This window comes from Megascapheus bottae, chromosome 2 (genome assembly GCF_031878675.1).
Source record: "Megascapheus bottae isolate mThoBot1 chromosome 2, mThoBot2.hap1, whole genome shotgun sequence".
NCBI classification, from domain to species: domain Eukaryota; kingdom Metazoa; phylum Chordata; class Mammalia; order Rodentia; family Geomyidae; genus Megascapheus; species Megascapheus bottae.
Window position 1 is genome coordinate 47,289,191 of NC_143510.1, and position 15,577 is coordinate 47,304,767.

The 15,577-nt window shown below is 40.2% G+C and overlaps 1 protein-coding gene across 1 annotated transcript in view; it reads right to left on the minus strand.

Annotated features, from left to right (window-relative positions):
• Positions 1-326: 326 nt before the first annotated feature.
• Positions 327-15,577, minus strand: part of Racgap1 (Rac GTPase activating protein 1) — a 30,755-nt gene continuing 15,504 nt past the window's right edge. Inside the window, exons 5-17 of the mRNA XM_090325520.1 lie at positions 15,421-15,490; positions 13,891-13,944; positions 12,929-13,009; positions 12,436-12,553; positions 11,835-11,965; positions 8,939-9,103; positions 6,949-7,044; positions 6,667-6,865; positions 4,568-4,673; positions 4,270-4,402; positions 4,013-4,148; positions 1,654-1,762; positions 327-565 (exon numbers count right to left, since the gene is read on the minus strand). Of these exons, the coding sequence (XP_090181646.1) occupies positions 490-565; positions 1,654-1,762; positions 4,013-4,148; positions 4,270-4,402; positions 4,568-4,673; positions 6,667-6,865; positions 6,949-7,044; positions 8,939-9,103; positions 11,835-11,965; positions 12,436-12,553; positions 12,929-13,009; positions 13,891-13,944; positions 15,421-15,490 (1,474 nt within the window). The 3' untranslated portion in view covers positions 327-489. The remainder of the gene's footprint in view (positions 566-1,653; positions 1,763-4,012; positions 4,149-4,269; positions 4,403-4,567; positions 4,674-6,666; positions 6,866-6,948; positions 7,045-8,938; positions 9,104-11,834; positions 11,966-12,435; positions 12,554-12,928; positions 13,010-13,890; positions 13,945-15,420; positions 15,491-15,577) is intronic.

A 15,577-nucleotide genomic window follows, 5' to 3' on the forward strand; every position in this document is an offset into this window, starting at 1 on the left:
TCAGTGTTGAGAGACAGCCATCCTACATCCCCTGCCCAATGCTTTCCTTACCCTGCCCTCTCACTTCCTGCCCTGACATTAAGTCAATCTTACAAAGATGTAGGGTTTCAGTCACTGTCTCGTGAACATTACTTCTAAATAAAACCAGATAAGTTATTCTATATATTTGTTTTTTAAGTCACAGGGATGTCCTTGCCCCTAAAGAATCATAATAAATTCCATAGCATCCCTCTACCTATCCCTGTAGAAAAGATCTCTCATCTAAAAGTTTCTAACAACAACCAGCACAAGGTGCTGATATTATATTACTAGAGGAGAGGGAGAAATATATATTGTAGTTTTAATAAAACCCTCATGCACAATTAAACTTGATTAAAAGCCTGGAGAATGCTAAAAGTAGTAATGAGTACAGGAGGCTGCAGAGCAGAGAATACAGGTGTGCCATTTCTTGCAGTCAGTAAATGCTGGCAAGCGGCAGGCAGGGTGAATTCACTTGAGGACTGGAGAAGCAAAAAAGTTGCCTTGTCGTCCTAGGTTGGTGGCAGACTTGCTTTTGCTCCCAAATCTACAAAAAAGAAAAGAATCAGAAAATATTCTATGAAAAGAAAAATAATAAACAATTGCAATGTTAGCAGATATAACTGACTTTAAAAAGCAGGAAACCTTAGACAATTATTCTTTGATATATGCTTATTACTGAAATGAAAGTAGTAAAGTCCTTTCTATTTTTCTATTGTGTGTGTGTGTGTGTGTGTGGCACCAGTCCTAGAAATTGTCTCTGAACTTTTTCGCTAAAATCTAGCAATCTACCACTTGAGCCCTGGCTCCACTTTTGGCTTCTGATGGTTGACTGAAGGCATGAGCCTCATGGACTTTTTTGCCAGGGCTGGTTTTAAATGGTAATACTCAAGATCTCAGCCTCAGTGGCATGAGCCACTAGGTACCTGGCCTCAGACTCTTCTACTTTGTCTTTCTGAAATAGTCTCATTATGTAGGCCAGGCTGGTCTAAAGCTCACACTCTTGCCTGAGACTGCAAGAGCTGACATTAAAAGACATGTACTACCACACATAACCAGACACTTCCTTTTTCCGACAGTATTGGGCTTTGAATTCAGGGATTCATACCTAGGCAATCTACCACTTGAGCTATGCCTCCAATCCCTTTTGTTCATTATTTTTGAGACAACGCATTGCTTTTTGTCTAGCTAAAGCCTGGACTGAAATCTTCCTATTTGTGCTTCCTGTCATAGTTGGGGTAACAGAGGCACACCACCACACCTAGTGTTTGTTTTTGAGATCAATCTTCAAGACCTTTTGGGCCCAGGCTGGCTGGAGCTCCTATCCTTCTGATCTTATTAGCCTTCTCCATAGCTGGGGTGAAAGGCTTGAACTAGAGCTCCCAGCTTTCTATTAGTTGAGATGAAGGCTTACCAACTTTTTTTTCTTGCCCAGGTTGACTTCAAACCATGACCCTCTACTTTTTGGGTAACTAGGATTATAGATATAAGACACTGGCACTAGGTCTCTAAGTTTCCTTTTTAGTTTCTAGCTTAAGATCTACTTTACTTTTTCTTTCAGTAAGTTCCAATATGGTAGGGAAAAAGTCAAAGGAAACAGTCATTTTTTATTTATAAGAAGGCAATTCTGCGCACCTGGGAGTGTTCTTGCTGAGGGTGGAGCGGACTCTCTGTGACAGGGAACTTGATGAAGGAGTCTTGAGAAGCTGGTGCTCAGGCGTGGTCACAGGCCCCAGTAAGCTCACTTCAAACAAAGATCAGACATATTTTTAAAAGAGAAAGGAAAAAAATAACGCACCTTTGAAGATGGTCAGTTTAAAGCTGACTGCCTTCTAAAGTACTTAAGAGCTAAGTTTAGATACCTAGCGACATCTCACAGATCATTTTTGTCATCATTTTGTAACATACTGATGCTATATTTAAAACCATGCAGGCAACTATTCAGTGAATACTTGACATATACTTTCATTCTCAAACTCCAAACTTCATACATCTAACATCTGAACATTGATTTTTACATGTACTGGAATAATGTGCTTCCTTAAGAAGGAATTTCCACCTTAATCATACACAACTGTGGGTGGAACGCTTTTAAGAGATCAACTTGGGCTGAGCACTAATGGTTCCTGCCTGTGATTCCAGCTACTCAGGAGGCTGAGATCTGAGGATCATAGTTCTAAGTCACCCTGGAAAGGAGACTCTATGAGATTTGGGGTTTTTTTGTTGTTTTGTTTTTGTTTTTTTTTGCCAGTCCTGGGCTTGAGCACTGCCCTTGGACTTTCTCAAGGCTAGAGCTCTACCACTTGAGCCTCAGCACTACTTCTGGCATTTTTCTATGTATGTGGTACTGAGGAATCAAACCCCGGTATTCGTGCTAGGTAAGCATTCCACCAGTAGGCCAAACTCCCGGACCTGAGTCTGTGAGATTCTTATCTCCAATGAACCACCAGAACACCAGAAGTGGAGCTGTGGCTTCAGTGGTAGAGCACTAGCCTTGAGCAAAATAGCTCAGGGACAGTGGCTAAGCCTTGAGTTCAAAGCCCCCCCCCACCCCTCCCCCCACAAAGTCAACTCGGGCCTACACAGGCCCAACTCAGCCAGTTATCCAGAGGACTGGGGTTTGAGGCCAGCCTAGCAAAAAGTTTGTGAAACTCCATCTCCATAAATAAGATGGATATGGTAGCAGATGCCTGTCATCCTAGCTATGAGAGAAGTTTAAATAGGAGGATCACAGTCAAGGCCAATGTGAGCAAAAATGAGAATTTCTCTGACAAAGCAACAAGGCTAGAAGCATACCTATAATTATAGAACTTCTGACTAGCAAGTGTTGCAAGGCCCTCAGTTCAAATCTCAGCAATATCATCAACCAAAATCTAACATTTCATCCAGGGAATGTGTAGCTCAAGTTGTACTTCTCCACTGTAAAAGTCTATGAGTTCAATCCCCAGTTCCACCAAACAAAAAACAAAACAAAAACAAAAAGAGCCAGAAGCAATGGCTCACATCCGTAATCTAGTTACTCAGAAGGCTGAGATCTGAGGACCACAATTCAAAGTCAGTTCAGGCACGAAAGACAAGACTGTGAGACTCTTATCTTCAATTAATCACCAGAAAACAGGAAAACAGGAAGTGAGGACAGTAGCCTTGAGCTGAAGAGCTCAGGGACAACCCCCAGGCCCAGAGCTCGAGCCCCACGACTGACAAAAAAAAAAAGAAAAAGAAACAGAGAAATCGAGGCTGGGAGTTTGGCCTAGTGATAGAGTGCTTGCCTAGCATGCACAAAGACCTGGGTTTGACTCCTTGGTACCACATACATAGAAAAAAGCCAGAAGTGGTGCTGAGGCTCAAGTGGTAGAGTCCAAAGAGAGTGCTCAGGCCCTGAGTTCAAGACCAGAACTGGCAAAAATAAACAAACAGAAATCAAGTTGGTAAAAATACACCTAGAAACACAAAAATGACCAAGCCCTTTAATTTCTATTCAGGAATTTATCACTAGGTATATACATATAGCTATAGCATTACTTGTAACTTTTAACCAAAAAATGTCAACATTTAACAGAATATTTAAGTCAATAAGCATTTACAACCAACAAAATAAGTTTATGTGGCAACAACAATAATAATAATAATAAAAAACCTGTCACAATATGCTATGTGAAATAAGAACAAGTTATATCTAACTACTGGATATTTTAAAATTTGGTATGACATCAATAGAAGAAAGAAATATATGATCAGGCATGGCTCAAGTGGTAAAGCCTGTAGCAAGTGTTAAGACTCTTTTTGGCACTAAGTATCACCAAAAAGAAAAAAGGAAAAAGAGAGGTAAAAAAAAATACCAGGATGGTAGAAATGTGCAATTTCTCCTTTAACATTAGAATCTTTAAGATAAACTTAATTTTTGTTGAGAATATGAGTATCAAACAGCTACAGCTAAAATATAGGGAAAACTGAAGAGGCAAGCCCCTCTGAAGAAGCACAACTTAGGCCTGACCTTTAATATCTGGTGTCTGTGGTGTTGAAAAGGCATTTGAGTTTTCAATGACCCGCAGGGGATCGATGTTCTCTTGCTCCACCATCATGAACTGACTCCAGTATTCCAAGGGCAGTGAAAGCAGACGCTCTACCACCTAAAAGGCACCAAATATGTTTACAAGCTTCCAAAGCTCAAGGCTCTCTTTCTTTCATGTTATTATACTGCATTCTCTCCCCATCCTTTTCCCCTTCCCTCTCTCCCCTATTCCATCCTACCTTGGGTTGACGCTTGACATCCTGTAATATTGTCACTGGGTCTGGATTGGGCACAGCATGGGCAACTATTGTAGGGCCAAAGACTTTGGCCAAATTGGCAACATCCATTTTAGTGTTGGGACTCTGAGCCACTCTAAGCAGAGGAGTATTAAATTAGAAGACTTGCTCTTCTCCTTAAATGTAGATTAAAATGTAAATTCTACAAGAAAGCAATTCACCACTCATACTTCAAACATCTAACCCATATTTTCCTCTCCTTGGAAAATTCCCTAACTCTCAGAAGTTTCTGCTCTCTCACCTCTGCAAGTGAATCATGAGAAAGGCTAATGTGTCCCTATTGGCCTGGGGCAGTTCACTGACAGCCTGGTACATGGCAGCTATGCTGTTGTCTTCATCTGTGATTTCTGTAAATGAAAAGAAAACGCCAAGAGGTCTAGACTTCCTTCCCTTGACAGCGGGCTTCCAAGTTATCGACCACAAAGTCTCATCTATACAGTAAGCTTCAGAAAGGTTCTGATTAGGTTCATGACTTCATCAGGCTCTACTTTCATTAACGAGCAGGATACTGGCCAGCAGCTCAATATTAGAAGTCAGAATCTCTCAAAAATCACCCTTGCAATTTGGTAGGGAAAGCAGGAAGCAACCATTTACTAGGAAGGTAGGCAAGCAACCTGCAGTTAAAAATTACCTACAAGATAGTCACTAGTAAGACATTGTAAAGGTATGCTATATACTATTCTAAGAGTTGGGGATTAAAACCACAAACAAATTTAAAAAAAAAAAAAGTATTCACCTTAAGAACATATATTCTATTAGGATTTAGTCCAAAAGCAAATACCTATCAGGCAGTGATATATATATAAAGAAAATATGGAGTCAGGTGCTGATAGTTCTTTCCTATAACCGTAATTACTAAGGAGCAGAGATCCCAAGGACTGTGGTTTCAGGCCAGCCTGGCAAAAAAGTTCACTAGACTCTATCGCCAAAATAACCAGCAAAAAGAAGACTGGCTCAAGTGGAAGAGCACTAGCATGCAGGCATGGGGCTCTGAGTTTAAAACCCAAATACTACCAAAAAACAAAAAGAAAATATGATGTTGAAGAAGCTAGAAAGAAAAGGGAAATGGGGCGCAGTGCCTGTAATCCTAGCTACTCAGGAGGCTAAGATCTGAGGATCGAGGTTCAAAACCAGCCTGGGCACAAATGTCCATGAGATTCTTATCTCCAATTAACCACCAGAAAAAAAAACAAAAGTGGATCTGTGGCTCAAGGGGTAGGGTGGTAGCCTTGAGCTAAAGAGCTCAGGGACAGCGCCCAGGCCCAGAGTTCAAGTCCCATGACCAACAAAAAAGAAAAAGAGAAGAAGGGACTATTATTTTAGGAATGGTGTTTTGAGGACAAGTTAACTAAAGAGAAGCTTGAAAGAAATAAAGCAACAAAACAAGTAAGTCCCTAGATGAAGAACATTTGAGGCTGAAACAATAGAAAAATGTTAAGGACTCAATGCAGGAAGTAAAATTAATATATTCTAAAGACATGCAAGAATTCCAGAGTAACAAGATGAAGAGAAAGGAAGGCACTGAACAAAATGGCATTGGAGATGTAATCGGGAACCAAATCACAGTGGCAGCAAGTCACTGCAGGGTACTGAGGCCAGAGGAACATCATTGCTTCTACTCATGACTTCTGCAGATCATCTTAAATTTTAAAAGGACCACTCTAGCTCCTGTATGAAGATCATACTACAGAAGTTATGAGTAGAGGGGCTGGGAGTTTGGCCTAGTGGTTAAAGTGCTTGCCTAGCATGCATGAAGACCCAGGTTCGATTCCTCGGTACCACATACATAGAAAAAAGTCGGAAGTGGTGCTGAGGCTCAAGTGGTAGAGCTCTAGCCTTGAGAAAGTCCAAGGACAGTGCTCAGGCCCTGAGCTCAAGCCCAGGACTGGCAAAAAAAAAAAAAAGAAGTTATGAGTAGAAACAGGACAATCTGTTAGCATATTCTTACCACATCCTGGTGAAAGAGTTCATCGTTAGAGGCAGTCATTCTTCAACTACCATTCTCGACAAATACCAAATTTAAGATACATTTTACAAAGCTGCTGACAAGATTTGGAGCAGAAAGAAAAGGAATCAAAGATAATTCTAACTTCAAAAGGATAACCTAAAACTTAAAAAAAAACCAAAAAAGCAACAACAAAAAACACTTAATAAATAACCCAAATAGTTTAAAACATAAAAAAGCAGGCATGTATGCAGTGACTCATCCACCAAATTACTGGTTAAGGCACCTACTTACTGTGTGAAGCTCTGTACTAAGCAACAGATAAAGCAGTGAAAAGTAGGAAAAAATTCCAGGCCTGGTGGAACTCACATTGCAGTACTAAGATCTGCTCTTACCCGCTGCTTCCATAAAGGCTTTGTTTAGCCGAAAGGTCAGAAGGGGTTCTTTGAGGTTTCGAAGGAAGTCTTTTAGAAGGCTGCAGATGGCATGGATGTCATCCACTTTGCTGAGGAGAGGCACTGTTTTCACTCTGAGGAATTTCTCTTTCAGCTCTTTCACTGTCCGGTCACATCCTGAGATCCTGTATAAGCCTGTCTATTATCAAGATGACACTTTAAGAAACTCCTAAATATAAACAGCACAAATAGCAAATCCACTTTTCCCAAGTTGATTCTTACCTCAGTCAGCCCTCTTTGTTCAATTTCATTTACACAGTGGACAACAATGGAGGGGATCATTGGAGACGTCTGGGACACAAAATCAGCCAACATTCCCTGAAAGAAACCTTTCAATTATTATTTATACTATTTAGAACAAGTGAAGACCATGTGTATAGAATTATCACTAATACTAATACTAATACTTTTAAATGCCTATTTTTGAAGCATCTATTAAAACTGAGATCTTAGGCTGGGAGTATGGCTTGGTAGAACACTTATCTCACATTCCCAAGCCGTGGTTTAATTCCCAGTGTGCTGAAATGAAACAAAACATAACAGATTCTTAGTTATATCTTCTACCTCCAAACTGGGACCACATACTCCATTTTTACAGGAACAAGGACTAAGACCACCAGCTCCAGAAGAAAGCAAGCAAGAAATTACAGAAAGAGCCTTTAATGTGAGCTAATTTACTACTCAAAAAATAAAGTCTAGCCAGGAATCCCTGGCTCACACCTGTAATCCTAGCTACTCAGGAGACTGAAACTTTCTCCAATTAATCATCAGAAAACCGAAAGTGGCACTGTAGTTCAAGTGGTAGAGTGTTAGCCTTGAGCTAAAGAGCTCAGGAACAGTGCCCAGACCCAGAGTTCAAGCCCCACAACTGACAAAAATAAATAAATAAAACCTTTGCTACACATGCCTTGAAACTCCAATATTCCAGGAGGCAGAGGCAAAAGGATCATAGATGGGTACTGGCAAAGGCTATCAGAGCAAGACTAATAAAAAAATAATAATAAATAACTCATTTTACACTTTATTCTCATTAAAAAAATTACTTAATAAACCTTACAATGCAACTCTACACAGAGAGAACTCCATGGTTCTATTTGTGTGTGTGTGTGTGTGCACGTGTGTGCACACGTGCATGTGCATGCACTGATCCTAAGGCTTGACCTCAGAGACTGGGTGCTGTCTTTGAACTTCTTTTGTTCAAGGCTAGCACTCTATCATTTGAGCCACAGAATCACTTCTGGCTTTTTTCTGAGTAGTTTATTAGGAACAAGAGTATCTTGAACATTCCTGTCAGGGCTTCAAACTACAATCCTTACAGCTCAGCCTCCGAAGTAGCTAGGACTAAAGATGTGAGCCACCAGAGCCAACATCCATAGTTCTATTTTTTTTTTTTTTTGCCAGTCGTGGGACTTGAACCAGGGCCTTGGGCTATAATCCCAGCTACTCAGGAGGCTAAGATCTGAGGATCTAGGTTCAAAGCCAGCCCAGGCACTAAAGAAGGAGACTCTTATCTCCAATTATCCACTAGAAAACTGGAAGTGGTGCTGTGGCTCCAGGGGTAGGGTGGTAGCCTTGAGCTGAAGACTCAGGGAAAGCACCCAGACCCAGAATTCAAACCCCATGACCCCATCCTCTCCCTCCCCCAAGAAAAAAAGACTCAAGAATTGACTCAAAAGCCTCACGTTAATAATCATGGAAGTTATAAGAATTCAGGGTTGGCAGGTACCAGTGGCTCACACATTGCTACTCAGGAGGCTGAGATCTGAGAATCAATGTTCAAGGCCAGCTCAGGCAGGAAAGTCCATGAAATTTATCTCCAATTAACCACCAGAAAGCCAGAAGTGGCACTGTGGTTCAAAGTGGTACAATGCTAGCCTTGAGAGAAATTGCTCAGGGATAATGCCCAAACCCTGAGTTCAAGCCACATGACCAGCAAAAAAAGAAAGAACTCAGGGTTAATTTCTGTATGACTAATCTCTCTGTATGCCTGAAATTTTCCAGAGCAGGATAGGATAGGACTAGAAAAGAAAATGAGCAAGGCAGGAAAGAAAGCAAGGAAAGAGGAATAAAGAGAGAAGAGTTTGGTTTAGAAAGATTAAACAGATAAACACCAGCAAGACTGCTACAAGTGCTATAATTTTAGAATAAAAGCTGACATTAAGTTTCTAAAAGGCTAAAGAAGCCACACAATAACAGTGTCCATGAGTCACACCTCTCCAATCTTAACAGGTGTTCCTATAAGGGTAGGGATGCAGGGAAGAGGACAGCGGTCCCGACACTCTGGATGTGAGACCACACGACAATCTCGACACTTCAGAGACAGTTTGCCAAATTTTATCCGCTTTCCACATGGAACACAGGATTCGGGTTTAATAACCTGAGGATAAAATAGGATAGAAGGAACAGAATAAATGAATTATGAAATTGCCAACATCTATTGAGGACTTAGTATGTGTCAACTTTCTAAGCCATTTTAAAATGTAACTCTCAAAAAGCAAAAAAGGAAGGAAGTGGTGCTATGGTTCAGGTGGTAGAGTGCTAGCCTTGAGCTAATGAACTCAGGTATAGAACCCAGGCACAGGGGCTGGGAGTTTGGCCTAGTGGTAGAGTGCATGCCTAGCATGCACAAAGACCGCGGTTTGATTCTTCGGTACCACATACATAGAAAAAAGCCAGAAGTGGTGCTGTGGCTCAAGTGGGAGAGCTCTGGCCTTGAGAAAGCTCAAGGACAGTGCTCAAGCCCTGAGCCCAAACCCAGGACTGGCAAAAAAAAAAAAAAAAAAAGAACCCACACCCAAGGTTGATCAAGCCCCGGGACCAACCTTAAAAAAAAAAAAAAAAGAACTATGCGACTGTGGACAGGGACAGGAAGGGGATCTGGGGGAAAGCAGGAAAGAGGTGACATTGTCCCAAACTTACGTACCCATTACCTGACTTGTGACCCCTCTACACAACACCTTAATAATAAACAACAAAATTATATATATATATATGTATATACATATGTGTATACATAATGTGTGTATGTATATTATGTATGTTTTTTTTTTTTTGGCTGGTCGTGGGGCTTGAACTCTGGACCTGGGCACTCACTGTCCCTTGAGCTCTTCAGCTCAAAGCTAGCACCCTAGCCCAGTACCTGGGTATTGTCTTTGAGCTCTTCAGCTCAAGGCTACCACCCTGCCCTAGAGCCACAGCCCCATGGCTTGTTTTCTAGTGATTAATTGAAGATAAAAGTCTCAAGAGTCTCTCACTTTGTATTGCTTGGGCTGGCTTAGAACTGCCACTCACAAATCTCAGCTTCCTGAACAGCTAGGATTACAGGCGTAAGCCACTGTGCCTGGCACCATGACAGTTTCCTTTTTATTTTTTTTGGTGGGTCATGGGGCTTGAACTTGGCCTGGGCACTGTCCCTGAGCTCTTCAGCTCAGGGCTACCACCCTACTCTTGGGCCAAGCCCCACTTCCCGTTCTCTAGAGGTTTAAGTGGAGATAAGAGTCTTAGGTCCTTTTTGTGCCAGGGCTGGTTTTGAACCTTGATCTTCAGATCTTAGCCTCCTGAGTAGCTAGGATTACAGGTTAGAGCCACCACGCCCAGCTTCATGAAACTCTTATCTCCAATTAACTACCAAAAAGCCAGAAGTGAAGCTATGGTTCAAATAGTAGAATGCTTGCTTTGAGCAAAAAAAGCTCAGAGACAGAGTCTAAGCCCTGTATTTAAGCCTCAAGATGATACAAAAGAAGAAAAAAAATGCAGTTCTTACCCAAAATTCCATAAATTGTTTTCTTTAATTAGTAACGCCACAGTCTTACAATCTCAGTACTGAGTATGAGTAACACCAACCTAGGCAGCATAGTAAGATTTTTGTCTCACAAATGAATAAATAAATATTTGGGTACTTGTGGCTCACACTTTTAATCCTAGCTACTTGGGTAGATAATACTAGAATGACCAGGCTGGGAGTGTGGCCTAGTGGTAGAATGCTTGTCTAGCATGCATGAAGGAGACCCAGGTTTGAATCCTTAGTGCCACATACACAGAAAAGCCAGAAGTGGTGCTGTGGTTCAAGTGGTAGGGTTCTAGCCTTGAGAAAGCCCAACAATAGTGCCCAGGCCCTGAGTTCAGTCTCCAGGACTGGCAAAAAAAAAAAAAAAAAATCTAATGGAGGCCTGGAGTTTGGCCTAGTAGTAGAGTGCTTGCCTAGCATGCACAAAGACCTAGGTTCAATTCCTCAGTACCACATACATAGAAAAAGCTGAAAATGGTGCTGTGGCTCAAAGTGGTAGTCACTAGCCTTGAGAAAGCCCAAGGACAATGCTCAGGCCCTGAGTTCATGCCCCAGAACGGGAAAAAAAAATCTAATGGAATGATTACTGTTTAAGTGTTTAAGGTTAGCCCAAGCAGAAAAATCCATAAAACTCCATTTCAAGGGGCTGGGAGTTTGGCCTAGTGGTTAAAGTGCTTGCCTAGCATGCATGAAGACCCGGGTTCGATTCCTCGGTACCACATACATAGAAAAAAGCCGGAAGTGGTGCTGAGGCTCAAGTGGTAGAGCTCTAGCCTTGAGAAAGTCCAAAGACAGTGCTCAGGCCCTGAGCTCAAGCCCAGCACTGGCAAAAAAACAAAACAAAACAAAAAAAAAAACTCCATTTCAAAAGAAGAGGCTGAGCATAGTGGTATGTGACTGTCATCAAAGCGTAGATAAGAAGCTCAAAATAGCATATGCCTAAGCAGGAATTAAGACTATCTCAAAAATGACCAGTGCCTGCTAGGTGCCAGTGGTTTATATCTAACTAGTCAAGAGGTTGAGCTCTGTAGACCACAATTTGAAGCCAGACTGGATAAGAAAGTCTGAGACTCTTACCTCTCCAAAAGCCAGACAACAGAGCTATGGCTCAGGTATACTAGCCTTGAACAACAACAACAACAGTCTCAAAAGCTCAGAGACAGTGCCCAGATGCTGAATTCAAGCCTCAGGAAGGGTACCAAATAAAAAGTGTTAAAAAGGACTAGAAAACTGGATCTCTGGTAGAGTTCTGCATGAGGCTGTGAGTTTAAGGGGAAAAAAAAAAAATGCTTGAAAGAAAATGAAGCCATCACACATTTACCGTCTTAGAGACAAAGTCATGTAAGCGCATCCCTCCATTTGTTTGTGGTGTGCCCAAATTGTCTGTCTCGGTTCTTGGCTCCATTGGCCTGCTGCTAAGGGTGGAATCACTGTTCCAAGTTTGTAAAGTACCTAGAAAACAATCAAATTTAAACTTTGTCTTAATTACTTTGTTCCTTCTAAATTTCAGCCTCGTTATTTCAGTAACTGATAAATAGCAATTTGTAACCATAACTCATAAATGAATGCCAACAACTATTAGGAAGGGACTAGTTGTCCATGGTGACAATCCAAAAGTAAATCATGTACAACCAACCAGCCCTCTGGTTCTCTGTAGGCAGCAGTAAGAAATGACCCATTTTAACTGTCCCCTGATTTGAAGGTTCTAAAAAACCAACTCCATTAAATTTTGCCAGTTGTTTTTATATAGACTAGAAATTCATTCACACTTTTATTCATGCATGCATTCATGTATTCATTCATGGTGAATGAATTGTCTATGAGACAGGATGGACTCAAACTCGCCACCATTTTCCTACCTCAGCCTCCCAGGTACTGGGCTTATAAGACCTAAACATGCTGCTTACTCAGATTCTACAGACCTGTTTTCCTTCGGCTTCTGGTCCAATATGGCACCGTCTCAATAGTGGACACAGCTTCAATGGGCCCACCATCATTGGGAACAGTCACTGTAGTTTTTGCAACTATGGATTCATTCCCCTGCAACAAAAGTAGTTGTAAGAAAGGAGGAACACAGACAACCTAACTTGCCCATGGCTATAGGATTATTTGGGATTAGGTAAAACTGCTGAGCCTTAATTCAGGTTGTAGCACTAACACAAAATATTTTTAAATTGAAACCTCTGACTTTAAAAATATGTGTATGTGTGATGTGGAATATACACAAGCAAAAAAGAATCAAATTTACCGCTGTTTACTTAACCACAATAATTCCAATCTTATGAATCATAAGGATCATATTACATAGAAAAACTCCAATATTACATCTTCTCAAACAAATACTATTATGTTGACACAGACATTTCACTGCTCTTATGGGTTCATGATCCCAGTTCTCTTGACCTGACTCATTACCTGGTCTACTGTGGAGCCAATGGAACGAGTTTTCTTTATAGGCCCAGGGGGTCCATCAACAAACTGTCGGCTACTAGAGCGCTAGAGAGGGGGAAGGGACAAGGACCAAAATCTTTAGTATCAAGTAGATCTGAAGCACAGTAGTAGATCTGAAGCACAGAAGATAAAATTATTCTATCAGAAAACTGGATGTGAGCCCTAACGACCAGGGCTACAGTAAATAACTAACAATGTGCTTTCTTTTATTGCCCATTTCCACATGAAAAATAAGTTAGATGAACACAAAAATATTCTCAGTGCTGTAGAAAAAGGAACAAGTGTTGGAGAAATTTAGATGACAGCACCAGAAAAGTGGAACTGTAATCCTATTCTAAGACATGAAGTCTTTGGAAACATATCAAATATCCTAAACAAGTACACACAAACAGATCTCTATATCCCATTAGTCACACATTTTATTAAGAGGATAAAAGCCTTACATAAAAATTCATATGACAATTGACAACAAATTTGAACATATCCTTTTCTAGTGAATGAATGGAGATGCAGCCCAGACCAATGAACTAGGACAGAATTCTATCTTAAGTCACTATCTCAAGGAATATCAATATAGCTCTACAGTATAAATTTGTTTGTTTTGAGCTTAACAATGGCTAGAGTAGCATGTCAGGAATGGTGTAGCTTGCCATAATTTCCAAAGAAAACTCTTTGTAGGCTGGGGGTATAGTTCAAGTGATAGAGTGTTTGCCTAGCACAAGATCTCAGAGTTCAAATCTGAGGACCATAGAAAAACAAAACTCCTTTTCTGCTTGAGTCTTGCTATGCAGGCCAGGCTGGTCCCAAACTCATGATTCTCAGAATCCTGATTACACAGGAATAGGATTGCAGGTGTAGGCCATCACATCAAGCAAATAAAAACACCTAGTGTTACTTTATACAAAAGCAAAATCAGCCATACATACCCTCTTCTCTCTTTTCTTCAGTTTGAAATTCCTCACCATGGAAGAATCCCAGTCCTGTTGACAATTACAGTATGTTAATTTATTTCTTTAGTAAACACTATGCAAATATATCTACAGTAAACTTGAAATCCTTTGGGAGCCAAGCTACCTAAACTATTTGAGGACTGGTAATGGGAAAGCCTCCAATGTTGTAGCTGTAGAGATATAGTGAAGTTAACCTGTTTTCTTTTAAAAATTGAAGCTATTATAATAGAATCAGGAATCAATACCACAGAGACAAGAGAAGGTTAAAGAATCAACTTCTACCGTGATTATTTCTGGTGTCTGGTCCTTTATTTCTGATTATTTTTGTAATTAGTTTTAGAACCTACAGCATGTTAGGTACTACACTGGGCATGTCAAGTTTAATTCTTGCCCTTTAAGGGGTTGCTGCTGTCTACCAGATCTTCTCTACAACATTGCCACTTCAAAAGTTAAGTTTAAGGTTATATCTTTTGATCATTCCTCTCCTTCGGACCTTAAAAAAAAAAGAGAGATTCACCTCTAGAAAATGATTTCTCTTTTTATGGTCTAATTTCAATTCACTATTATTATTTGTATTAATTTTAATATGTACCTGTGATTTGTTCCTGACTGTTCCTGAAACAGAGTCATAGTAGCTAGAAATAGTTTAGAAACATTTAGAAAACAGCAGTATAAATATTTCCCTGGCTAATTTAGATGTTAAGTTGATTCAGCTTTAGTGAAAGAAGATATCACAGCACACATCTACCTTAAAAACCAGCTGATAGTATGGGTTGTTTGTTTTTTGGAGGAAAAGTATCTTAACCTAGTAACAAGTAATTGTTTCTTGTTTCACTCTGTCAGAAAAACAGCCACCAATAACTTCCTATGATTTATTATTTTGCTTGCTAGGAAGAGCCAGCCATAGAAAACACAAATCAGTAAGTATCAGTCTCCTGAATATCAAAAACTAAATCATCTAGAGATAACTTTATGAAGAAATACAAACATGAGATGAGAGGGTGCTCCTCCAGAAAAGTAAGGTAACAAAAAGTTTAGCCATGTTAATTGTCATTAATCAAAGCATTATTCATAGCCTAAAAATTCTCATCACATCTTCTGATTGGAGTCCTTGTGACATATAGGTAAGATTTTCTCAAGATCCAAACTGATACAAAAGGCACAAGTCTATTCACCACAAGAGCAGCAAATAAACCTTGCCTGCACACAGCTTTGCTGAATTTTTATTTTTTTTATGGCTAACTGGGGTTTAATAAGTCAAGATAAAATCAATTAGTACCTGCAGCTCAGAGACCCTTTCAGTAAACTTAACCTCATGCTAAATCCTGAATTCTACATTCTCACATCTAGAAACTAAATATATAAGCCAATATCTTATAGCTTCTGTGGATTCATTTTAAATTGCTAGCTCAGACTCTATAATGTATCAACAAATAAAACAGTAAAGGGTGACCAGAGAAGAGAACAAGGCTAACAGAAAAGTCCCAAAGATCAAATGTTTATTACCAGTGATTCATCCGTCTTGTCAAAGCTGATATCTGATAAAATGGAACCAGATTCATCAATGGTTGATAGTCTAGATGGACAAAATACAATGTCAGACACAAAACTATGGAATATAAAAGGCACCAAAACTCCCCAACAATCCCACTGGTCAGGTTAA